Raw genomic sequence first — 25,526 nt, forward strand, 5'->3', positions numbered from 1 at the left:
ACAGTGAGTGCATCATGATGAGTACAGAGAGTTTGTTGACCTGGCGTAACCAGGTCGAGCTGACACCTGTGGCGTGCAGGAGCTATACATGCTAAAATATGTCTGCTGTCTATAATTATGAGCTATTGAATGCAAGCCTGTACAAGTGCACACATACAAACGACCAAACAAGTATGGATGCGCCCGAACATGCTTCACACTACACTTCCTGAACCTGTCGTGATGAGCTTGTCTTTTCAGTGACACTCCATGAGGCGGATGTTGACTTTATCACACCAGATCAGTATTCTTCACATTCTAGCTGCAATAGTTTTTGTATTCTCAGAAGCAAACTCTTCAGACTGATGTCCCTCTGCAAGGACATCACGGAAATAATCAAGTGCATGCCATGAGGACCAATGAATCCTATCCTTAAGTCAGAAAGATGAATCAGTTCTGGTACGCCGAATGGAATATACATCAGTCGGATGTAATTCTCCACCACCGTCTTCATCTTCCACCTGAGGGATTGATAGTAATTATATTGTGCTGGCGAGCAGGGAGCAGACTCGAATCTAATGGCAATGTTAAAGTATTTAATTATGTCTGTCAAGGCCCGAGAGTATTTTATGACATCCAGGAGACTTTTGGCAATTTGAAATAGATACAGTGACGTCAGGAACATCCTCATTTTATTAGAGTGACAGATAAATAAAACGCAGTACTTTTCAAATCTTTCCATGAAACGATGAGAATATCAATGAGTTTTGGTGGTGAAGGCTGCTCGGAAAAATGTCAGTGTTGCGGGACAAAGCAGCTGTTATAACTCCTAACTATAACTGAGAAGCTTAACATTGACCTTACCAATTGAAAATACCCCACTTAATCACCACTAGGTCTTCGTGACTGAACTTTAATATTCTTCTCGGTGTAATTATGGCTATATAATGAGTTTGAAGTCCCTTTTTTCGGGACTAAAATATGCTTTGTATTTGAAACACACAATGGTACTTATTAGGAGTTTTTGAATATATTGTGGTGCATTGAGAAGCCTTCTAATCCAGGGCCTTTAAGCAAAGTGGTACAGATGGTGGCAAGAGTTATGATTTATAGTTGAGCTAATCATGTTTGAGCATCTATAAAAAGAACAATTTATTGTCTAAGCTTCCAGTCAAACAGATCTTCATTAGAGCATGAAACGAGCCAACCGCACAGGGAAGACGACAGGGATGCTTCAGGGAAAGAGGGGTCACCAGCTATCCAGCTAATATTAAAAGTGGCTTTAATCGTTATTTTGCAATAAATGTATCAAATGTCCATGTAAAAAGGTCACACGTAGTGGTGATCTTACAGCAAATTATCACCTGAATTTGCAGCGCCCTCCGGTTTTACAGAGTGCTGTAGCTCATTGTTCTAGTTGTCTGGCCCACAACTTTACTGTTTGGTTCAGTCTCACCGCTCTCATAACATCTTTCTTTTTGCCGCAGCAGGGAGCTGTTCTAAGTGGGAAAAAAAGCACTAAAAAAACCGCACCGTAGACGAACTGCTCTGCACCAAACAGTAGACAGAGACAGCTAGCAGCTAAAGACTCCCAGACAACACCTCCTGTGCTAGTTTATGGTCTGCCCTGAAAGTAAATATTAATTACCTGTTAATATGTGCTGCTTTCATTTACTTTCAGTTTGTTTATCTCAATGAATTCAAGCAAGCCAGATTGCTTTTTATTGTCAGAAAGAGGCAGCTGCAGGCTGTACTCATCTGTGTTTACGTCCCCGTGAGGATTCAGCACTGACACAATTGCATCACACTCATCTCTCCATCCTGTGTTTCCCTAACCTCCAATCCATAGCAACAGAGCAACCTTCCCTAAGTGCTGGCTAAGAGGTTCATGTTCTCCCGCTGTGCCCTAAAACACAAACAATAACAGCCCTGATTGTTTGGCTGCCTCCGTGACATTGAGTTTAATTGTAACCTTCGTTGAAAGTGCAGTTGCAGACTCGGAAGAGTCTTTAAGAGATAAAAGCACCTTCTATTCCGGGTTCCTTGTGATTACAGGTCCTCTGTTTGTCATCATGGCAAGGAAGCTCTTATACTGTAACCTTTGTTGAGAGGTGATGCTGGAGGCTGGCACAGTGCGTTATTAGTGTAAACTTGCAATTGACAAAGTATGAAATCAAATTATAAAAAAAAATCAGCAGTAGAACTCTATGTATAAATGTAAGAGCATTCACAAAGCGAAGAGAACTCAAGGGATTGGGACTGAACAGCTGTGTAGCCTTAAAGGAGCATACCGGTCTAATTCTGACTTCTCTCTGTAAGCATTAGATGTCTCCTGTCTTCAACCCATGTTGTGTGCATCAGTGTCTGCAGTGTAGAGCTCAGCCTCCTGTTTTAATTTGCCATTCACTGCCACTTATGTAGAGACTGGGTTTACGTAATTCAATCTTGTGAAAATCACAGCTTTGTTTTTTTGTCTAAAATTACTAAATTACTCTAATAAAAGCTATTACAATTTGTGCATCGGTATCAAATCACGTCTGCGTCCGAAGCTGGTCGCAGGTTCTGGGTAAACTTGTTATTAGGCTGCTTCCAGTTTACGTAAGTAAGTGGTTTTGCCCTCTGAGCTGTCAATCACAGCAGAGCCAAGAGAGCCGAGGGCTGAATGTTATTACGCCTGGAAAAAATAGTTTCTGAGGAGAACTGAATTTACAACTAGAATTTGGAACTAGAAGGAGGATTTTAACGATGAGGTGAGTTTTAACTAACCGAACATTTTTCAGATACATTCTGAAACGTTGAATATGGACAAAACGTAAATAACTATCTCACAATATCTCAAAAATCACACACTTTTGGTAAACATGGCAGAGGTTTATGTAAACTAGGTGGCCGATGTTGTCGATGGACAATGACGTAGTAGCAATGGTATGGTCCTTTAAGAAAACCACTTAGCAATGAGGCTAATCGAGGGGAAAAGTCTCCAATTTGCTAGAGAGCATAAAGATTGGACTCTGGAGGAATAGCAACAGGTCATGTGGTCTGATGAGTCCAGGTTCACCCTGTTCCAGAGTGATGGGAGCATCATGCCCATTTTTCCCACTGTACATACACTTGTCTGCACACCTCGTTCCCTTTCTGTGTTCCTAAGCCTGCATCTGCTAAATGGAGCTCTCTCATGGTATCAAGTGACAGTGTTGGAAACTTAGATCTCACTGGAGCGAAAAAGCATTTTCACCTGAGCTCCAAAGTCTCAGAGGATGACCAAAACATGGAGAATATTATGAAGAAAATGTCTACATGCAATTTTGATGCTGATATAAGGCATGAGCAGAAGAAAGATCAATATGTTTTACATGAGATTTGTGCAAGGGAGGATGGCTTTGACGGCAGTAGTACAAGATGAAATACTCCACCTGAAAGCTAATGAGAAAGTTATTTTCAAAAGAAAAGTTGTAGTTAGAAAAAAAATGTTAGTCTGACATTCAGGCCTCTTTCTGAACTTATTGACCCATCTGACCTTTTCCTCTGTTGTCTTTTGTTTTGATGCTTCTCAGTTACATAAGGGAAACAGCCCTATTTTATATAGGTAGAGGGAAGGAAGGCAGAGAGACCTGAGGAGGATTTTTAATGATCTTTATGAATAATAGAACAACCCCACCTCTGAAAAGCTATTATTCTTCCTGTTCCTTCCACCACTATCACAGAATATGCAGTCAAGTCCATTCCTGATGGTTTTTTTATTCAACATCCTCGATGCGCCTTAGAGAATCAGGTCAAACTGATCAGGATTGTTGTGTCTGATCGGGTGCTGGTGGAGAGGAGAATGTGATTAGTGGCAGGTGAAATGTATGAAGAAAGCATGGGTAAGTGAGAGAAAGTTCTAAGAGAAGTGAATTAAAGAGAATTATGTAGGACGTGTTAGCTGAGTGTACTGGTCTCTCTGCCCGCCAACTGGCAACTCTCCTGCTGGAGCAGAGCTGGTGTTTTGAGGCAAAATGGAAGAAAAGCAAAAACTTTACAGCAACTTGTGTGATTATTTATTTCATTGACTTAATATACTTCCTCTGGCCTTCTTGCCTCGCGTGGATTTTTGTCTTTTAATCCGAGTAAAAGCAACATTAAGTTGATATGCAGTGAATGTGCACGTCAAAATACTTTCAAGACACCTCAGAAAGAGACCCAAAAATAGTTTTCTGCTCATTCTCAGAATATCTATCACCTCATCGCTCCTCTTTAAGCGTCTTAACAAAAAAGCTCTCACTGCTCTGCCGAACAATGGAAACATAAATCATGTGCCAGCTTCTTGACAGACCTGAGCTGCACACGGAAACGCACACCTTGTATTGTGTTTAACACGAATGCTGCCAAAACTCTCACTGTCCGTGTTATTCAAATTACAGCATCAGTGGATACACCTTTTTTTTTTTTTCTTATCTGTTTCTCTCGCTGTGTTTTCACTGCTCTCTATAGAGTATCGTTTGTTTATAGGAGGGTTAACTATAAGGGGATTAGAGAACATTTCCTGTTGGAGCCGATAATGTTTGAGTCTACAATGTCATTTGTGTTGTTAGTTGCCAGAGAAGCTTCAGGCTGCACATCAGTGAAAACACTGAATATAATCATGCTGGTAAGATAAGCTTATTTACGATTTCACAACAGTCACAAATCTGGTTTGTCACAAGACGTGCACATTCTGCCATTAGTGTTATTCTGTGAATCATTGAACACTTTAATCAATGGCGGGACTCTGGAGGGCAGAGCTATATCTCAATTGCTGTAGAGTGGATTGCCGTGAAATATTGTGCAGATCATAGACCGTACTGTTCAGACAGTCATTGTCCCCAGAGGATGAAGCCTGTTAATATCCGTGATTGGTTGACTTTTCCTTTTTAAGTGATGCATCTTTACAACCGTTTGATGGAAGCAATGAGATTTGGTTCAGACACTTTGAGCATTCCTGTGGCACCATCATCAAGATTTTAACCAGTTATTTATTTACAAATACTTGCAAATGTAATAACTTTCCAAACTGTTTGCAGCTGTACTTTGTGTTTAGTGCTGATGAGCAAATGATAACACTCTAAAACTATTGGGCATTTGGCTGTGAATAGCCTCACAGAGCCACTAGCATGACGACAGACTTGCTATTTACTGCCTTTTGTGCCATCAGTCACCTTAAATGCATGAATATCTGTATCTGACTTATGCTGTGTACAAATCTGTTCTCATCCAGCCTCTATCAAGGTAATGTTGTTTGGTGTCGGCATTCAAACTAATATAGACTGGGGGAAAAAAATGATATGCAAACTGGTAAACATGTTTATTCTCTCAGCAACTTTGTTGTTGTTAAGCTCGTGTGTATAGAGGAGAGGAAGTTGGGAGTTGTGGGAGAAAGATACAGCTGCTCCTGACAGAAAGAAGAGGAGGCTGACTGACAGAGGTGGAATTGCCTGGGAAAGGATATGAGGCAGCTCCCATCCCTCCTCCCTCCTCCCTCATCCCTCCTCCCTCCTCCCTCTGACTTTGCCTACAGCCTCCATAGTGTGAACCTCTGTTAATATACTCCCTCTCTCCATCACTCTCTCTCTCTTTCATTGAGGTGATCTATTCAGTCTATTTCCCACGGGTAACTGTAGTATATGGAGGGGAGAAATAAACTCTCTTCTTATCTCTTTTTTCTGTGTGTGTGTGTGTGTGTGTGTAGCCATGCATCAGGCCCTGGACACGCTGAGTGACAGCACAAGCTCCACAACTGCCAATGACCTGGACCTCATCTTCCTCAAAGGCATCATGGAGAGTCCCGTGGTGAGTTTATACTGTGAATGTGTCTGTGTGTGTGATGCAGCAGCAGAGCGTGTGTTTGGACCGTTTCCACAGATGGACTGACTAATGCATGAGTCGATGAGAAATAAAAAGGCTTGTTATATGACGATGGATGCCAGTTATTGTATCAGCTGCAAAGGATTTAGGATAATTTATGCATACGGGTTTACAATTTAAATTGATTTGCTAAATGGTAGGGAAGTTTTGCCTTGATCTAAAATTCTGATTTGACATCATCATTTGCGCTCTTAACTGCATTTACGCCGACACATGATGTATAACATAATATATCATGATCATAATCATTATTTCTTCACAGAGATTGGTCTGCATTGTGAGATTTATTAAAATGATACTTATCCTAAAAAGACAGCTTGAATGCATTAAGGGCAGTCACATTACCATCACAATGGTCCTGCTTCTTTATTTTCTCTTAAGTGGAACTTGAAAATGCTAATTAAATATACATTTTAATCACGCTGCATCATTCTGTTAAATAGCTTCTCCCTTCTATGCTGCTTTGTCTGATCACTGGCTCTATTTTCCATTTTTACCTGGCGACACTGATCTCAGAGGCTTTGGGGTATTTATTAGGACCTAGTACATTGATTAGTTTACTGACTGGTATTGGATATGCTACTACATAGAAGTTGGGTCCATCATTGGAAAGGGTTTTCATTTTGAGACAAATCTACTTATTAAATCATATATAAAGCATTGGCATCTATTTGGCGTCTTTCTTTTGAAGAGACAACATTTCCACTGTTTCTCAGCTGTCCGTCATTGTAACAAGGCGATGCAACATTTTCATTGCCAACCAGAGCAAAAGATTGAAATAGCCGTCAGTGAGCAGCACAGTTAGCCCTGACATGTTTGACAGGTTGACAAGTGCAGGTGGAGCAGCAGCCCCTGAGATCAATCGACAATCCAGCCATTGGCAGCCTTTCAGTTTTTAAACTATTATGTTTAAACTAAAAAAAAAAAGAATTGGACCATGAATTCTGGGTCCAATGTTACTTTTAAAATAGAAAAAATATAAGGTTTGTACATCATGGCAGACGTATAGAGCCAGCTGCACCTTGTAGTTAAACACAGTAATACTCAAGTAAACTAGCTAAAGCATTTGAATTACAGCACTCAAGAAGGATTAAAAGGTTTGATATACTACCTAGACATATACGTGAAATACATATGCATTGTTGTTGTTCTTTTTTTTTTGTCCACAGCTCTGTTTATCACAATGAACAAGATGCATTTTCAAATCAATGTTGCATTTGCACAAATTTATGTTGGCTAGTTGCCCAGACATTGGATTAAAGATGGATGGAAGCAAATCAGTTAAGTTGTTCCAAGACCACTCAGATGTGACTGGCAATTTTTGTTGTTGTCGTTGTTTTGGCTCATTGCAGAAGAGTTTACATCGAAATAATAATAATAATAATAATAATAATAATAATAACAATAAACATAGGTTAACAGTTATCCCATGTTTACGGTATACACCATCTGTCTCTTTTGATTCTGAATGTTTTAGATGTTGTGAACAAAGATATAGTTTGACATTCTTCATGCTGTAAACAACATGCTTTGTTGTCTGAGACAAAACAGAAATGTTGAAAATTCTGCTTGGACTTTGACCTAAAATCCTTTAAAATTCTATTCTGATTTAAACAGTACAGTATCAGATTGCTTTGCTGAATTAAACTCAACCTTTGCCTCTTAGATGAGTGTCTCAATAGTAATTTGACTTGAAACAGAGTTCATACTTTCATAATTGATGGAAAATCATCCATGTGCTTATTCAGCAAATTTTCTCGAAGCTTTCTTTTTTTTTCTATTTCTATTTTTATAGTATTTTGCAGTGTCATGAGCAGTATACGCACAATACGTTGGGTGATGTTGGATATAAGATAAACCCAGCGCAGTAGGTTTTTTTCTTACTCTGAAGACTTGGCAAGACTCCAGATGATACCACAAAACACACCAAAAGTACACTTTCTGTGTAGAAGACAACAACAACAACAACAACAACTAGTTCTTCAGATCCACATGGAGGAGAGACTAAGAGCTTAGCTGTGGCAAACAGTCTTTTCAAGCTTTCAAACCACCTCGACCTTTTCTGGTGTCAAAGTCTACCTCCCCCACAACGTCACATAACTTTTAAAAGTGTGGACTTTTAAAAAAGCACCAGGAAGAGAAGGAAAAACCCACTTCTTTGGGCTACAAAAGCATGCACGGGGAAACAAAGTAAAGATGCACTTCACATTGTGTTCTATTAATTCGCTGCCTTTCCTTTATGCCGTCAACATTCATTAGTATGGATTACCACATTTCTCTTTCTGCTTTTGCAAAGTCAGTGTTTGCTGTCTGTGGCTCTGAGGTTTCTCTGTCCTGGGAGATGGATTTGTCTGTGGGCCTATTTCTCAGAGAATCAGACAGAGCCAGAGGTAAAATGATGTGCAGTCTCATTCAGTACTTCAGAAAATGAGTACTGCATCCGAAGACTCCCGTACCACAGAAAGTGGAGCCTCTTCCGCTCTCCGTCTCTTTGTGTTTGCTTTCTTCTGAGCAAATGACTAATTGATTTCCTGTATGCGTGCATGCATACGTTTAAGACCATGACACTGGTATTTCTACTGAGTGTCTGAGAGGGGTTCTTGGTGATACCGGTGCATTGATGAGCGTGAAAGATGAATCTGCTGATGAAAGCTATGAGACGCCTTTGCTTAAGGATGCAAAACGGATTTGGAGGATGACGCCATGGAACTATAAAGGCTTAACAAGCTGTCACTTAGTGTGCTGCGAGTGTAAAGAACACAACAACGGGCCCATGCTTGCATGCATATGGCATGGTGACCGGTGAATTGTGCTGATTGCACCACTCTCGCTACGGAATGGTGCAATCAGGCCAACCTGCAACTCTATTATGGCTCTGAATGATGGCGAACAGGTGCCATCATCGTGGAAAAGAGCTTCCACAAGTGGATGATTATTATCAGCCATGACTGTGGACTTCTATGTTTAACTGAACAATTAGGACTATAGAGGCATGTGGGTCGGCAACTCCCAAGCTGTCACATTTCCTCCGTTCGGACTGTAAATGACACTCCAAGGTCTTTGTTTAATGGTGCCATATGGTCTCCAAAGCAACGGATTCTGGTTTTATTCAAAACAGCTTGTGCAAAACAGTTGAGATATTATGTGACAAGTGGTCAAATCCTGACAGTTATTACCCCATTTCCTGCCAGCTATCGACATTCAGCTGAAAGCGTGAAAAGAGAAATCCTGCATAAACGCTCATCTTCATTTGCTGTAGTGCACCTTATCTGCTGAGCGCTCAGGGCTCACCGTGGAGGAACGTCTGCTTTATAAGAAAATCACAATGCACTGAATGCTGAACGCCACTGAATAATTCATCCTAGTCAAAGCCGATGTGAGAAACCATCTATTCCGTTTACATTATTCAAAGTGGCATTAAAGCCTTTTTAACCTCAACATACTTAAATGTAGTATAACAGTGAGTACAGAAGAGTCATACGGTTGGTGAGCTGACGTGATGATGTCAGTAACACAGCAATATCATTGGTCATCATCAACTACTGGTCATACAAGACCAAGTAAGGCTGTAGCAGGAAAAAAAACCTGCAGTGTTTTTATTACGTATAATTTTAATTCTTCATATCAAAGATGAGATTAAGTGACTTTATCAGCCACCGTTTAGGACCATCGGGAACAACACTGTTCATTGCAGTGCCAACCACTGAGTTGAGGTGTGGAGGAGAATTCTGACTAACTAGTAAGTCCTTAAGATGCAAAATAGAATTATAACACTCATTTATTTTTTGCCTTGAGAACAGCAGCGTTAATAAGCCTCTATATCTGAGATGTCTAGGTGGAGAGGAGGAAGATTAGTGGGACATGGGAATTTTAAAAGCCTCAAACTTCACTACTTGGCACAGTAATTGATAAATAATTAGTATTAATGATAGAGTGTAAATCAACAACCTGAAAGGCTGATGTAGTAAAACAAAATGCACATTTTAATACGGCAGTATGATATAAGGCAGTCTGTTTGTGTGCTCTTGTGCACCACATCCTGTCTCTCAGCAGGGATTCTTCCTCTAGTTCCTCAGCAAATAAACAACGTGGCTGCCGGAGTAGTCGCCGGTCCCACCGGACAAATCCTCTGTGGGATCGCCTGACATTGTGAATACAAGATAGCTCTGTGTACAGTTGCAACTACAGCTACTAAATGATCATTTATGTAATGAGGTTCTGAAGAATTTGAAGGGTTTATACAGTATCTGCACGTTTTTTTTTTGCAGGGCCATGATACAAACTGCATGAGACAGGAAAGGATAACGTTGTTTTTCTTTATCTGTGACCCAGCATATGTGGAGGCTGCATCCAATAACCGCAGACCCCTGTGTCCATGGCAGCAGAGAAGAGAAAAGAAGTGAAATATGAATGTTGCCTGAAATATTGATGTTTCGCTGCAACACCCTGAAGAAACCTACAGGGTGCAAGATTTGACCCAAGTTTGTGCTTAGTTGTTCTTGGGTTCTGTATTTTTCATTGAGGAATTGTGAGTGCAGTTTATGCGTTGCTGTTTTGTTTTTGATATCGTGCCCTTTTCCCTCTTACTGAATCACAACAAACAGTCCTGCAGAAAATATGTCATTATAACTCAGCAAGGTGCATTAGAGGAACTATATTTTAAGCTTCCTTCCCTGGGACTCTAGTATTCATGATGGGAGAAGTAACGATTTATATCCATTCAATCCCAGGCTCATGAGCAGTTTGAGGAACCCAAGCTTGAGGCCGTGAGGGAGAACAATGTGGAGCTGGTCCAGGACATTCTCAAGGAGCTCAACCCGCTCGCAGACAGGAGCCAGGCGGCCGACGAGCTGGTCCGCATCCTGAAGGAGCCCCACTTTCAGGTCTCGCCTCACACAGCAAACTGTGCCTTTTGATTTACAGCCCCTCAGGCTGAACCTTTGATTGCTTTAGAGCGATGTTCATGCTTAATGATGCACGTTGTGCTAACATGGATTAGATTGATTTGGAGCTACAGTTTGCATTTCGGGCCATGCTGTGAGTGACAATAGCTCTGCACAGACCAGAGCAATGACACAGGATTTTTTTCAGTATAATAGTTAGGATTTTTCAATTATTGTCAACATCATATGATAAAAATTATACATACAATGAGAGCAGTAATTGTGGAAATCAGTTTGTCATTACCATCATCAGTGTTTCACCTGCTGCTCTGCTTACAGTCCCTCCTGGAGACGCATGATTCTGTGGCGTCCAAAAACTACGAGACCCCTCCCCCCAGCCCCTGTTCCTTCATGGACGCGGCCCTCAACAACCAGCCCGTTCCCCCAGACGCAGTCAGGATGGTGGGCATCCGGAAGGTGTCTGGCGAGCACCTGGTGAGTCGGCCTCGTTAAGATGCTCCCCGTTGTAATCGGGGAGGAAGGATAGAGCCCTCCTGTTAATTGTGAACGGATAAAACGCTGCAATAAACGGTATGATTTGTGTTTGGCACTCGGTGTAATGAGATGTTTTTGTAGCATTCTTAAAAAGAGAAACAAGTCAGATTTAGCTCTCTTTTAGCGCTGAGGAGATGTGTCTGCAGCATCTCAACTCACTGATAACTTTGCCAGGTGCTTTGTTGTCTCACTTGTCAGAAAAACTCTCTGCCAGCTGTTGGTTTCTGAAGCGTTGCATGTTACTTCACCATGTAGGAATGACATGAAATCCTAAATGAAATCGGTACAACCGATATATCCGTTAAAGCAGCAAGCAAACTAACCCTGACTGATCTTTATTTAAGCCTGAATATCTTCTTAATGGAATTGGAAAAGTGTTTTTGCAGCCAGCATCTGGTGGCCATTACTGTAATTACAGCTTAAGGTATTCCTGCATTAGTTTCACCACTCAGGCATAGTGGTTGGTGCTCGTTCACAACACTCAACTTCACCGCAGCTACTTCAAACTGCTGAGTAACTGAGGACATTGCAAGACTGTTAATTAATTCATATTATTTTGTGTGTGTGTGTGTGCGTAGGGAGTGACGTTTCGAGTGGAGAACGGCGAGCTGGTGATTGCCAGGATCCTCCACGGGGGCATGATTGACCAGCAAGGTCTGCTCCACGTAGGCGACATCATCAAGGAGGTGAACGCCAAGGAGGTGGGCAACGACCCCAAGGTGCTCCAGGAGATGCTGAAAGAGGCGAGCGGCAGTGTGGTCCTGAAGATCCTGCCCAGCTACCAGGAGCCACACACACCTCGACAGGTCAGCTGGAACGGGAGGCGCAAACGAATCACACGCATATTGTGCTTCACATTTGCACAGTTGTTGTATTAAGAGAGAGGCGGTTGTTCATATATAGGTTTCGTACCGCTACATACATCCGTATGTTTAGGGAAGAAACTCCTTGTGTTTGAAAGTCATTTTCTCATGAAACACTCACACCATCCTGACATGGACACTGTACAAAAAGTTCTGATTAGTTTTAAAGGTTACTTCCATCAATCACTTCCATCAGTGGACTAAGTGCCACTCGCTGTCCCCCCCGCTGCCCATAACCTTGCATGCTGTGCCAAGAATCATACATCTACTTCTAAAGCGGGACTCTGTAGATGACATTGGCTGTTTAGCTGTAAAACTTGCTTTAGAGTTTTGTCACTCATCCAAATGTAGCGCCATTTTCTGCTCATACATAATGGATCAATAATTGAGGACTTTAAGAACAAGAAAGAAAAAAGAGGGATCCCACGGATTGCTCATGACATGGGAGTCCTTGTCCTTTTCATGTCGTCCGTTTTCGGTGGTGAAGTCAAATACATGAAGGAAATAACTCAAGACATTGTTTTATAACAACTGGAGAAAAAAAACTCCTGGTGTGGTTGTGGCTCTCTTTATGCTTTTGCTAGCTAATGAACGCTCGCTTTCTAAGAGCCAGAGGAGTCTAGTGACACTGAAAATATGACCCAGTTTAGAGTGAGGGGAAATAAGAGTTACGTTGCCTAGTGATGCCAATAGGATGGGAGGATGGAGCACATGCAGCTTGAGATGTGTTGGCCACAAGGCTCTGTGACAGATCCGCAGTAGAGAAGAGGAACACTGGCGCTTGAAGGAGCCGTGCCAAATGAATTCCTCACATTAGATACAAAAATAAACCGGAACATCATCGACAAGAAAATGATGGTTTATGTGCGAGGATTATTAGCACGGACACACATGTATGTGCAGCATATTATTTGCTGTTGGGTGGAAAAACGTGCATCTCCAAAATGTCAGAAATGTAAAAGGTCAAAAGTTAGTTTCCCACGGGTTGATGATTTGTTTTGTTAAGGCATGCTAGCAATGTCAGTCCACCATTTGTCACAGCGACAAACTCATATATGAGAACAACAGCTTCCTATTTCTTTGGGTTATTCTTCTGTGTTCTGAATCCTTTGCAACCTTTCAAAAGGTCCAGGCTTTTCTGTAAGAAGACATTTTGACAGTGTATCATTTTAAGGCCTTTGCTTTGTGAAACCACAGCGTACAAGTGTATGGCTTTTACTCTTTTTGTGGTATCAGTCCTCCGTATCAAAGTGCCCACTTGAACACTTAATAGCGGCTGTCAGTCAGAGATGTTGGAGAGTGATTTGGCCGTGCTCACACAGTTAAGTGCTGCATGTAGGTGGTTTTTGTGCGTGTGTGTGAGGAGTTGTGATGATCGGAGTAGCTCGCAGAAGTTCCTCTCTAAATGTAATCCAGCTGTATGTGTTTCACGCCTTGGGCTGTGTCGTCATGGTGACTAAACTCAAGTGACAGCTCCCTTTGGCCAGTTGAGACTGTCGCTCTGCACCGTGTCCGGAGAATGAGACACACAGTACAGTAAGGGCTGGCAGCCTTTTTTTTTTTATGCATCAGTTCAATACAAGAAAAGGTGTCAAGTGCAAGGGGGGGTGGTTGCCATGGCTACAGATTTCTCTCCCTTTATTTCTGTGTGTCTCTCAGACTCCTTGTCTTGTCAGTGGGGGTTTAATTTCTAAGCGGAAGCTTGGAGATGTCAGGACTGTAGAAGACTGTCAGGCTGCTTCATAATGACGGACCCTTACTCAGATCCGTCCGCCACAGTTTACGTACTGCCCTTGTGTCACACCAGAGGCAGCATCGGTGTTCATCCCCAGCCATTCAAGTAAACGTGTATATGTCTGACCGCCAGCAGTTTCACCGACGCCCTCCCTCTCTCTAACATCTCCACCCATTCAGGCTTTCGTAAAGTGCCACTTTGACTACGACCCGTCCCACGATAACCTGATCCCCTGTAAAGAAGCAGGCCTGAGCTTCAACAGCGGAGACATTCTGCAGATCTTCAACCAGGAGGACCTCAACTGGTGGCAGGTCTGTACGAGCCCCAAAGATATTCAGCGTTTTATCGTGCATCACTTGCTTGTTCTCCTCATTCTTTGCGTGCCCTCTAGGCCTGCCACATAGAGGGCGGCAGCGCGGGTCTTATTCCGAGCCAGCTGCTCGAGGAGAAGAGGAAAGCGTTTGTGAAGAGAGACCTGGAGCTCGCTACCACAGGTACACCTCTCAGCAGCACGCAGCCGAGCGGGAGAAGCACTTCTCATTATGCAGATTCGACACAGACTCCTCGCTGCACAAACACACCCGGCAACAAAGGCAACATCTGTTCTCTCTCCATATCATACAAGCGTTTCTTCTGGCGCCGGCCGCTCTCCCTCCTCTCACCTCTCCAGTCTGTTACTCTGTCAGCGGGAACTGGAGGACTGGTAATGAGCGTCGGCGTGACATCGGGCGGCCTGATTCCAATCTTCTTGTTATTAAGCTGCAGGGGTCTGACCTTCCCGGGAGGGACAGTTGATTGAGGACGGTGATAAGACGCCCGTAAATACCGACCTGATCAATAATCCTCTCTTCTCTTATAAGATGCGGGGTGAAAAGAGGCTCCGCTCTTTTAGATTTATCTTCTCTGTGCCGAGTCCTCAGCAGCAACAAAACAGGTGGTGAGCAGCATGCCCTTCATTTGTGGAGGAAAGGAAGATGACGGCCTTACTGTACTGCCCTTGGAGCCCCCGGAAGGACACATCTGTCTGCTAGCACGCTGTCCACATATTATACCAACTGAGAGCGTGATTTGAATTCTAAAAAAAATAAAGAACTATTTATAATTTAGCACTCTTGCTGTGAGGCGCACACATTCTTTGCTCTTGCAGCTTGACATCGAATTCTGACATGAAAATGAGCAGCTGAGCTCGTTTTTGCGTCTATTTGCATCCCAGCTCGTAAGACGTTCTCCGCCATGGGCGGAATAATCTGCCATGTTGAACAGACGGTCAGCAGATCGCTTAGTCACAGGTGTTCTCTGGCAGCACACTGGTTGAGTGCGCTGATCAATATTGGTGTACAGTGCCATCTAGTGGCCTTTTCCTCCGTGTAACCTTCTAAGACATTGGATTTATGACCCAGCAGAGACATTCACCTTGATAGTCCATCATTTTTACTTTGTTGAAGTTCGGGCAGAGACGCTGTAGTCTGAGGTTTTATTGAGTTTTGTGTGTCGCTGTCCGTCTCAGGTCCTCTATGCGCTGGGATGGGTGGGAAGAAAAAGAAAAAGATGATGTATTTGACCACCAAGAACGCAGGTAACTTACCTCACAACGTATAACATCACAGTCTTCTTCTTTTATATCTTGTACATCTCCCTAATTATTGGTTTCTGACTAGAATTCGATCGCCACGAGCTGCGGATATATGAAGAGGTTGCCAAGGTCCCGCCCTTCAGGAGGAAGACGCTGGTTCTGATTGGTGCGCAGGGGGTCGGCCGCCGCAGTCTGAAAAACAAGCTGCTTGTGTCGGATGCCCAGCGGTACGGCACCACCATCCCCTGTGAGTGCAGCCATTCGGCATCCCACTAAAACGCTGATACAAAACCCATCTGTCACTTAGGAGCTCGTGATGATTTTTTATCAGTGTTGTCGTATCTGTGTTCCTGTTAATACTATTTTTCTGTTTTTCACTTAAGTTAATTCTTTTCTTTGTCATCTTGTGTTCTTGGGGTTGAAGTTTGACTGATTGTTTTTTGAAATAAACATATTTTTCTGATAATTATCTTATATTTCACCCTTTTTTTAATCCTTCAGTCACCTCCAGGAAACCAAAGGTGGATGAGAGAGATGGCCAGATGTATTCATTCATGACTCGCAGCGAAATGGAGAGCGACATCAAAAATGCCCGTTTCTTGGAGCACGGCGAGTACGACGGGAACCTGTACGGCACCAAGATCAACTCCATACACGAGGTGATCGAAACGGCAAAGATCTGCATCCTGGACGTCAACCCGCAGGTACAGGAAGCTCCTTTCCTCACTTCTGTTCCTCTGCCAGCTAAACTTCTATCCAATATTTGTTCCGTTTTCCAATGTAAATTAATTCTATTTTCAAACCAATTATGTACAGCTCGCTGCTACTGAAGTATCTTCCTGCTTAAGCACATCATCAATATTTATCAAAAAGGATCTCTTAATGATCAGCATTACTGGCTGGAAAACACTCAGCTAATCTTATGTGCACACATTAGCTTAACAAATTTGTGTAGATGAAGACGCCGCAGTTGCATTTTAATCACATTCCCTGCTTCATAATTGAGCTTGTGTTTCGGTTATTGCCATCACTTGCTGCGCGGTGATGCAGTGATTGTAAATGTTTTTTTTTCTTCTCCGAAGGCTCTTAAAGTCCTGCGGACATCAGAGTTCCTGCCCTATGTTGTCTTCATCGAAGCGCCGGATTTCGAGGTTCTCAAAGCTATGAATAAATCCGCAATTGAGTCTGGAGTTGTCACAAAACAGCTAACGGTGAGTGCAGGTTCTCTTAAAAGCCTGGAAAATCCATCTTCTCAGTCCTGAGTGAGACAAATAGTTGTTGTTGCATAAACACACAGTTTGAAACCATTGTGATCATTTCACATCATAGATTACTCTGTCTGATGTTTGTTATTTAGTCATAAATGTTTAATCAGAGAAAAGGAAAGAATACTTTTAAAATGTGTTGTTAAACATATTGAATACGACTGAAATGCATCACATGAAAGTTTAATGTATTATTAAAACATAATGTGTATGACTTGCTCTCAGCATTTCTACCATTTAAATGATTGGGCACCACCAACTTCACAGTTTACTTTCTATATTTCGGTACTTGTTATTGACTCCCTACAGGACTCTGATTTAAAGAGGACGGTGGACGAGAGCGAGCGCATCAAGCGGGCCTACGGACATTACTTTGACCTGTGCATCATCAACGACGGCCTGGAAGCAGCGTTCCGAAGTCTCCGTGCTGCACTGGAGAAACTGTCGACGGAGCAGCAGTGGGTTCCCGTCAGCTGGGTTTTCTGAAAGTCACCCAGAGATCACCGGCGAGTTATCATTAACAGCATATGTTATCATTAACGTGGAAATAGACTTAGAGTAAAGAACATGTTTTGCAGATAACAGTGCTCTATTGGAAGGTTTTAGCCTTTTTCCTACTTTATGTAGTGTAATGTTTACATTGGATTGGTAGGACAGATTGGTGAAGGAGAGATACCAAATGTCATATTTGTTATTAAAAAAAAAATCATATTTTGATTTGATCATAAAGTACGATTGTATGTGTTCATAAATGTGCTTTATATTGTGTCGCCACTAATTTGAGAAACGAACAGCAATAGAAGACTTTAGATAAAAACCTATACGTGCAATACATCCACTTACACACAGATGAACACGCAGACACCGGTGTAAACGCAAACACGTTTTGCGTTGATTTGCTTGATTTGTTTCCTTTTTAATGTTGATGACATTGTTAATTTATGGTCCTGTGCTGGTTAGGTGTCTGGTTTGTTTGACAGCGACGGGACGCAGCCAATCCAACGTGTCCAACTGCTGCCTGCTTGATTCTCTTGGAGTTGTATTTGTAGCACTGAGAACAACAAAGAAAACAGAATTTCTTTTAAGTAGCCTACAGTATGCACTGATTGTATAATGAAGGCAAAAATATTACTTAACACGGTTGGCCAATTAATGGACGTTGTCATGTTTTTTATTTATTTTATTTTTATTTTTGATGTACAAACAGATATTTATCAGTGGCTTCAAATTCATACTTACTTTGCCTTAACATGGTGCAAAAGCCAAGGAAACACGATCACTATATATGTTCTGTCTTAAAAAGTAGAGAAAAATACTGGCAACTCATTAAATATTTATTTTATTTTCCCTCAGACTTGTAAGTACTGTATTGTAATAAAGAGTATAAAGTATAACATGGAGAATCACTTGAGGATTCCGCTGGTGTGTAGATGCAGTTGGACAACTACACTGTAGTTTTGATGTTCATATGAAAATGTATTAAAATTGGCAATGTTGACAACATCGCTGCTCTGTCTACAGTTCATGTGAATTTATTTATTTAAGTTAAAATCAAAGCATAAAATAAATGACAATATTATTTTTCAAAACAGCAGAAGTTGCGTGAGTGCTGGTTGGCAGTTGGGAAGTTCAGCCGGTGGAGGCGTGGTGTGGCCTCGGTGGGTGACGGCGGGTGCTGGGCGAGGGTCGTGGGGTTGAACGCCGAGGTCCCGTGGGTGTCGTCCAGTGATGCGGGGCCAAAGGCAGCGTTATTGGATACAACTCGTAGGCAGGCGGCGAGCCCCCCGACCAAACGCTTGTCAGCTTGGGGTCAAACTGCATGAAGGAAAGGAAGTGAGAGTTTACTGTAGTAACTGTCCATTTGAAAATGATTTAAAGTCCTATGATAGTACAGAAATCCTTATAATCAGCTTTATCAGTCTTCTCTTTTTGCTCAAGCAAATTAGCATATTTCCCAAAATATCAAACTAATTCTTGAACAAGGGCTGATTTTTTTTTGTATTCATTTTTTTTTACATTTAATTGGAGTTTAAAAATATGAATTGGAGAATTATCATCCACTAACAGAACCACAATATGGCAAGTATGAACCAGTGACGCACCAGTGAGTACGGCGGTGGCAGATCCACAGTGCTGTACCGAGGAGGGAACCTGTCATAACGTCTGCCCTCTTCTGCCTGACCCTCAGGTAAAGATATGGTGCTGAGTACCGAAGATGAGCTGTCACCCTGCGGCGTGGGCGTGGTGACGTCATACGCCGCTCGTTTCTTTTTTGCATGCAGGTAGAAGCAGAGAAGCACCACCGCTATGGACACCACCAAGGCCGGGAATCTAGGAGCACAGTTCGTATCATTTTCAAGACTTTATTATCTTTGTGTCCTGTATGGAGATTCTTGGCTTTATTTTACTACTTACATGTATTGGAAGATATTCACTATTGCAGTCATGGCTCATGTCAACCTGCTGACATTACTACAAAGGGGGGAAAACAATACTATATTTGAAGTATGGACTTCCATTGGCAGGGTCATAAATCTTTGAAATGAGGATAATGTTGACTGAATACTACATTTAAGTACATCTATTAACCATATTCTGTTCTGAAATAGAATATCAATAAAATGTGTGTGACAACAATCAACAAGTGGATGTAAGCTGTTGTCACAGAAATGATAATGTCTCAGCTTTTTCATCTTCAAGCCCACTGGACCAATCATAGAGACTGACCCATAGTGACCCTACAGCATTTTCCAAACAACAATAATGTCACTTTAAAACCCTTTGAAACTGGAAAAGGTTAAACCGAAACATGCGGAGCGTAACTAGTAGCATGAATGACCAGCACACTGTTTGACTTTATATTGTCTTGTTTAACAACTGACATTGGACCTTCATCCTATGACTTGGTTGCGTATTACAACTAACTGAAAATAATTAAATTCACAGTTATTCTAACATGTTACCGTAATGACACAGAATTGAAAGATAAGTCGACTATTTTATTACAATGGGATGAGTCCTTACCTTATTTAAGAATCCAAAACATATAGAATCTGTCCTGCCCTCAGTGTTGTTATCAAAGGATAATGTGTTACTTCGGGAAGTGCCCAACCTGAAGAGCTTTTACAGCATTATTGTCTTTTTTAAAGACACAGGACTTGGAGGTGTGCTCAGGTGTCTTCTATTTGTCTTGTGTGTGTTGAACAAAATAATTCACAAATCTGTTTAACGCACTATTTACTGCAGTAAAAATCACCCTCCGGCATTCCTCAGGGGTCAGTTATTAGACCACTCTTGTTCCGTTTCTGCTCACGGTATACAAACCTTTTTTATGGCAGCAAAAAAAATAACAATTTACCCTCCCGTTTAGCGATGGCTGAGTTCATGGAACTTTGCTTTTCAGTTCTGAATACTGTTTCTGATATATTTTAAGCATCCTTACACTTAAATTAATTATCTGCAGAATCTCTATAGATACAGACAACACACACTTTTACTGGGTCATAACTAATGATTGAGAGGGGATTATTTTTTGTATCAGTCTGTACGTTTTGTTTGGAAATTGTTGCATGTGTTAAGAGTATGATTTGTTATGGTTTGTTAGTCACAACATACATGATCATATGGGGGCAATTTAACTGGGTACAATAATCTTATATTCATGTCTCAAGTGAAATGTAGAACCATAAACATGCAGTAAAGGTTACTTTGTATCCATATGGCTTCAAATAATGTTTAAAAAAAAATATTTTGACTTTGAAAAAAAGCACAGTTTGGAAAGTTGTGCATCCATTTTGCAAAATAATTTCAAAAGGAGACTTGTTGAGAAATTAAATTCAAGATACAGATCAAAGCATAAACTATGATTACAATTTAAAAAAAGGACATTTAAATTGTACATTTAATTTAGGCCCTGACCCCCCCCCCACACACACACACACACACACACACACACACATTCACAATCTTAAACTTGCCATGACTAATTTACAACCACATGCTTTTAAATATTTATTTTTTTGTGACTCTTATTCCATAGACCTACCCTGTGATAAAAAAAGTACAATATATTCAGGCTAGAGGGTGTTTGAAGTGGAGGAGGAAGACGAGGGGGATCCAGGTTGCTCTGAGTAAGCTGGAGGGTCTGCGTATGACGGTGGGGGGTCTGGATAGGATGGTTCAAGCTGCAAAAGAGAAGCGGAGACGTTTAATTAGAGATGATGCAACTTGGTTGCTGAAGATGAAATCTCTGGCTATCTCGTAAAGCAGTGTCAGGATCATCCTCATCATGAAATTTGATGAATGCAAAGAAGCACACAGCACCGTACCGTACGGAGGAGGTGGGCGGACATTTCTTGAGCAGTACATGGAGGGTCTCTGTAAGGAGGTTGGAAATATGCTTCATATCTGTCCATGACTTCCTCCTCGTCTTCTTCCACACACTCATGTCTGACATACACAGATGGAGAGTTAGTGGGCCCCGGGGGCCAGCCTTCTGCTTCTCTGTGCTTCTTTGAAAAATGGCAACAAAAAATCCACAGAATGATACCGGCGACCAACATGGGAATCCTGAAATAAAGCACAGCTTAAATCATTGGTGCAGCATGCGTCCAATGAGGTATAGAGAGAGCCAAATTAATCTGAGCTAATACTGACTTAATTGTGGGATAAAAAAAATGACCATGGCAATTTTATTTTGTAAATCAATTTCACACCTGAGGGAACATAAAAAAAAGGACAGATCTGTTTTTCACCTGAAAATTAGAACTCAATTTTACTGTTTGTCATGCAATTTTATGTTCAGTTTTTTCACATTTATACAGTTCAAAGGTGGCTCTTTATCTCTTTGTATCCTTAAATCACACCGACATAAACAGAAGTATTTAAGGTGGATTCAATTACAGTGAAAGCTGCACAATACTGGAATGTATAACACGGCACTGACAGGAGATTTTGTTCTGGCTCACTCACATTGTCTAGGTAACACTAGTTCAAAGTAAAAACTGTACAGTATGTCTAGCCTCTCTGGCATGTTGCCACATAAAACATGACAGCTTTGAACTCGGACGGATTCAAGTAAAAGTCAGCAGAAGTGAAAGGCATTCGCAAAACACTTCCTCTCCATTCTTGATGAAAATATAAGAATGGGCCTCGTACGACGGAAGTATAAAAGCAAAGATTTCACAAGCTTGGGGAAGCCGTCTCTGACTAATTTGATATTTTCCACGCTGAAAACCAAAACTTACCTTCAAGGACAAGCCATGTGGAGCGGATTAAGCAGAGCGTTGCCTTTGCAACAGATATTTTTATAGCCTCATTGACCTGTTTTAAGTAGAACTCACCCAGGTTATAGCCAGTGACGTAAACGACTTATCGTCGTTGACACTGCTCTCACCACGTGGTTGAATGACAGCGTACGGCTAAAGGCCGCCGGCTGTTAATGTGACTCTTACGGATTAAGATGCATCGTGATAAACAACACAAAGACGCAATAAGGAAGGGGAAATGACATTACAGGAAAACACAGGATCCCCTGTTTCGGCTTGTTTCTTAGGAATGCTGTCAAGGTGTTGTTGAAACATGTTGGAGGTATCTCCGCTGCAGCTCTCTGTGCAGAAACTTTGAAAGAGGATTCTCTGTCCCAGAGGCTTACACTGGGCCATTCGACACAAACATGAAAGTTAAACCACTACAAACACTTTCTCAAGCTTTTATTTATGCTTGACGTCGATCTCACAACAAGGCCTGACATTATTTATTTCCCATGCAGTAAGGTGAGAATAAAATCATCCACATAATGTTCATCAGTGCAGGAAAGGGGGTGGTGGTGGTGGAGGAGGTGGTGGCACACCAGAGGTGCCAGTGAGAGGGGGTGGTGGAGGGGGAGGAGGAGGGGATGCAGCTCCTGATACCGGAGGAGGTGGAGGAGGAAGAGGAGAGCCTCCTGCTAACGGAGGAGGTGGCGGCGGCGGCGGGTAGGCGCCATTTGACGGAGAGATTGGCGGTGGAGGCGGAGGTGGGGGGAGACCCATGTCCATAGAGGAAGAGGGAGGTGGTGGAGGAGGCATACTGGAGTCTGAATTCACAGGAGGAGGAGGAGGAGGAGGAGGAGGGGTGCCGTCGGTGGGGTTGGAGGCGGTTGGCAGGGTGGGGACTGATGGAGGAGGCACAGCGATGCCAAGACTGGATCTGCATACAGAAAAGAGACCTTCAGCTGCTTGTGACATTCTTGAGAGTGAAAAGTGTTAATTGCACTGATTAAAAACACAAATATAAAGTGTTCATTAGTGAGTTTAAGCTGCTGGTGGGTGTTTCCCCTTGATTCCAGTCTTCATGCTATGCTAAGCTAACCAGTCACCTCACTCTCAGCTGAAGAGCAAATGAGAAGATTTCCCAAAACTGTTTTTTTCCCCCCTTTCTTTTACGCAGAAACCTCTGAGACATTTCACAGGTTATGTCACGGCCATAGTATAATAACCAGTGTTTGCAGTGCATAGTGTTGACTCATGGTGTTGCTGTTAAAAGGACAAAGGGGGACTTTATCTACGTACACGGAGAAGTCAGCGGCGGTCTGTGAGCTCTCGCTGGTGTCTGCTGTCTTTGTGGGCTGCTGCTCAGTCATCTGTAGGGAGTTTGTTGGATGACGGTGAAAACACAAGCATCTCTACACCTCGGACCTACACCTCAGTGCGTTCAAGTTACCTCAAAACAGTGTCCAACGGAGTCCAAGATGGAGTAGGACAGTGGCACCCTGGAGTAGCTCCTCTCCGACTCCTTGCCTGAAGTCGGTGGAGTCAGGGGCTTGGCGCGACTCTTGTTTTTGGGAGTGGTGAAAGTCCCGATCTCTCTCCTGGCTACCTTGTCGTAGTGGATGGCTGCAGCCTGGACCAGAGCACACCACTTAAAGACACTTTCCCTCAAAAATAACACAAATACAGCACAGCGTCCACACCGACAGATTTAAGGTACAACAGGTTCCCAAACACACAACAGAAGCTCTAGATTACTTGAGTTCCTGAAGGTCACGCAATCCATCAAGGGCAAATGCAGTTAAAACTAAAATTTAAAAAAAGTTATGAAGAGTATTTCAAGTGCAGTGAATACAACTTGACAACCTTCTATTCACTTTGCCTCAGATATGTTTTGGCAGCCATGCAGAGATCACATCCCCTTCTCAGGTGTGCAGTGATGTAGGTGAAAGGTGTTGCTCACCAGTGCCAGCAGGTTGACGGAGGACTCCATGTCTTTGATCTGCATGGCCTGGGAGTCCAGCAGCCTCAGCACGGTGCTGGCCAGACTGTTGATCTGGTACGACACACTGGCCAGCGCCTGCGCAGCCAAACCCTTAGCCTCTTCCACAGCCTTGCTTGAATCCTCTGCCTACAGGATTGTTAAAAATATATATGTATGCATTTATTTTTTTTATATATATCTCAGACAACATATTGTAAAGTATATTCTCGAAAACTAGCACACAGTTTCGCTTTCACGGAGCAGCTGTACGCCCGTGAACTCACCTGGAGAAAGTTGTTCTCGCAGTAATCTGCGACGCGCAGGAGGTTGCTGTGGTTGTCAACGAGTCCCGTCCTGGCAGCCGGAGCTTCTTTAAATATCTGAGCAATGACTTCAGAAAAGTTCTTCTGCTCCATCATTTCTCCCATCGGCGCTGCTTACAAACTCGAGGACGTACAAGTTGTTTTTTTCCGCCGAGGCAGGGAGGCGGTCGGTCGGCTGTGAACACGGAATCACCGCAGGCTAGAGATTTCCAGCTGCTCTCAGGTCAGGGCTCGCTGCAAACAGGTTCACATCCACTGAACGAGACGCACATCAAACAAAGAAACATCTGTCTCAAGGACACACGATGTATCTGATAAACTGTTACAATAATGCTGCTTATTTCAATATTATGTACATACTTCTATAATAACCAGGTGCATGTCACATCTGATTAGCCACTTGTGTTATCTATAAACGGCCACTAGAGGTCAGTGCAGTCTCAAGAAAAGTACCTCTCAAGGTCGCCTGTTGTGGGGTCGTCTTATTCATCAGATCACGCTCTCTAGGGGGCGCTGTCACCATGCAGGCTCGGGGGTAAGACACTTGACATTGAGGTGAGAGGACTTTTAGTGTTTTTCATGTCAAAATGTAGATTTCCAGCTCTGTGTTTCTCTTGTAGGCGGTGACACAACTGATGTATTCTAAAACGTTATTAGCATTAAAAGGTATGATGGGAGAGTTACAAATTAGATAGATAGATAGATAGATAGATAGATAGATAGATAGATAGATAGATAGATAGATAGATAGATCGATAACAACTATATAAAAGAAAATCTACAAACACAAATGTTATGTTAAAAAAGTTAAAGTGCACGTTAGAGAAAAGAGTACAGAATAGTGTTTTTCTTAGCTAGGCAGTGACAGTTCCTAAATCCTCGTTGGGGAAGTGTCGTCAGGGTCGGTTTTCACACGTAACTCATAGTGAGTGACTCACATAAGGATTTGAATATTATTATATCTGGATAAAAAAAATGCACTTATAAGAAACACTTGTTTATCTCAGCATTAAATGAATAACTGCATCGGCAGGACCGGATGAGGTTTCACTTCTAAGTGGTTTTCATGATTACAAAATGCTCAGCCAAAGTCATAATATGCTGTATTATTCAGGATATCCTGCGGGCCAATAAACAACGTGAATGCCTCAACATCCTTGATTGTGTTTGCATATTTGCAAAAGCAAACGGTGGCCAGACTCCAGTTTTTTTAAAGAGGCTTCTGTCCGACTCGACA

The 25,526-nt window shown here is 42.3% G+C and overlaps 3 protein-coding genes across 12 annotated transcripts in view; 1 reads left to right on the forward strand and 2 right to left on the reverse strand.

Annotated features, from left to right (window-relative positions):
* The window catches only part of mpp2b (MAGUK p55 scaffold protein 2b), a 28,313-nt gene extending 10,077 nt beyond the window's left edge, over positions 1-18,236 (forward strand). Inside the window, exons 3-13 of the mRNA XM_084040519.1 lie at positions 5,684-5,784; positions 10,590-10,742; positions 11,082-11,237; positions 11,876-12,103; positions 14,075-14,206; positions 14,287-14,389; positions 15,403-15,471; positions 15,554-15,715; positions 15,970-16,172; positions 16,551-16,679; positions 17,043-18,236. Coding sequence (XP_083896645.1) covers positions 5,684-5,784; positions 10,590-10,742; positions 11,082-11,237; positions 11,876-12,103; positions 14,075-14,206; positions 14,287-14,389; positions 15,403-15,471; positions 15,554-15,715; positions 15,970-16,172; positions 16,551-16,679; positions 17,043-17,219 — 1,613 coding nt within the window. The 3' untranslated portion in view covers positions 17,220-18,236. The remainder of the gene's footprint in view (positions 1-5,683; positions 5,785-10,589; positions 10,743-11,081; positions 11,238-11,875; positions 12,104-14,074; positions 14,207-14,286; positions 14,390-15,402; positions 15,472-15,553; positions 15,716-15,969; positions 16,173-16,550; positions 16,680-17,042) is intronic.
* Positions 18,237-18,322: 86 nt separating this feature from the next.
* LOC311033246 (uncharacterized protein) lies at positions 18,323-20,274 on the reverse strand. 2 transcript variants are annotated; one of them, XM_084040521.1, is made up of 4 exons: positions 19,758-20,274; positions 19,149-19,205; positions 18,836-19,064; positions 18,323-18,548 (listed from the first exon to the last, which is right to left on the reverse strand). In XM_084040521.1, exons 2-4 carry the CDS (start codon positions 19,178-19,180, stop codon positions 18,363-18,365), a joined length of 447 nt encoding a protein of 148 aa, XP_083896647.1. In that variant the 5' UTR covers positions 19,181-19,205; positions 19,758-20,274; the 3' UTR covers positions 18,323-18,362. The 2 variants fall into 2 exon arrangements, with proteins under 2 accessions (XP_083896647.1, XP_083896646.1); XM_084040520.1 differs by having other exon boundaries at positions 19,149-20,273.
* Positions 20,275-20,740: 466 nt separating this feature from the next.
* On the reverse strand, positions 20,741-24,541 carry abi3b (ABI family, member 3b). 9 transcript variants are annotated; one of them, XM_084040182.1, is made up of 7 exons: positions 24,251-24,541; positions 23,946-24,113; positions 23,436-23,615; positions 23,285-23,355; positions 22,076-22,922; positions 21,062-21,162; positions 20,741-20,917 (listed from the first exon to the last, which is right to left on the reverse strand). In XM_084040182.1, exons 1-5 carry the CDS (start codon positions 24,392-24,394, stop codon positions 22,538-22,540), a joined length of 948 nt encoding a protein of 315 aa, XP_083896308.1. In that variant the 5' UTR covers positions 24,395-24,541; the 3' UTR covers positions 20,741-20,917; positions 21,062-21,162; positions 22,076-22,537. The 9 variants fall into 9 exon arrangements, with proteins under 9 accessions (XP_083896308.1, XP_083896309.1, XP_083896306.1 ...); XM_084040183.1 differs by having other exon boundaries at positions 21,062-21,165; XM_084040180.1 differs by having other exon boundaries at positions 21,062-21,182.
* Between the last annotated feature and the right edge of the window lie 985 nt (positions 24,542-25,526).

This window comes from Eutrigla gurnardus (assembly GCF_963514095.1).
Source record: "Eutrigla gurnardus genome assembly, chromosome: 22".
In the NCBI taxonomy this organism is placed as follows: Eukaryota; Metazoa; Chordata; class Actinopteri; order Perciformes; family Triglidae; genus Eutrigla; species Eutrigla gurnardus.

Coding starts and splice junctions, on each gene's coding strand:
- LOC311033246 (XM_084040521.1), bottom strand. CDS start 19,180: ATGACTGCAATAGTGAATATCTTCCAATACAT. Junction 19,065..19,148: donor GTGAATATCTTCCAATACAT/GTAAGTAGTAAA, acceptor CTGTGCTCCTAG/ATTCCCGGCCTTGGTGGTGT. Junction 18,549..18,835: donor TGCCACCGCCGTACTCACTG/GTGCGTCACTGG, acceptor TCCTTCATGCAG/TTTGACCCCAAGCTGACAAG.
- abi3b (XM_084040182.1), bottom strand. CDS start 24,394: ATGGGAGAAATGATGGAGCAGAAGAACTTTTCTGAAGTCATTGCTCAG. Junction 23,616..23,945: donor CCGTCAACCTGCTGGCACTG/GTGAGCAACACC, acceptor GCTCTGGTCCAG/GCTGCAGCCATCCACTACGA. Junction 23,356..23,435: donor CCGTTGGACACTGTTTTGAG/GTAACTTGAACG, acceptor AACTCCCTACAG/ATGACTGAGCAGCAGCCCAC.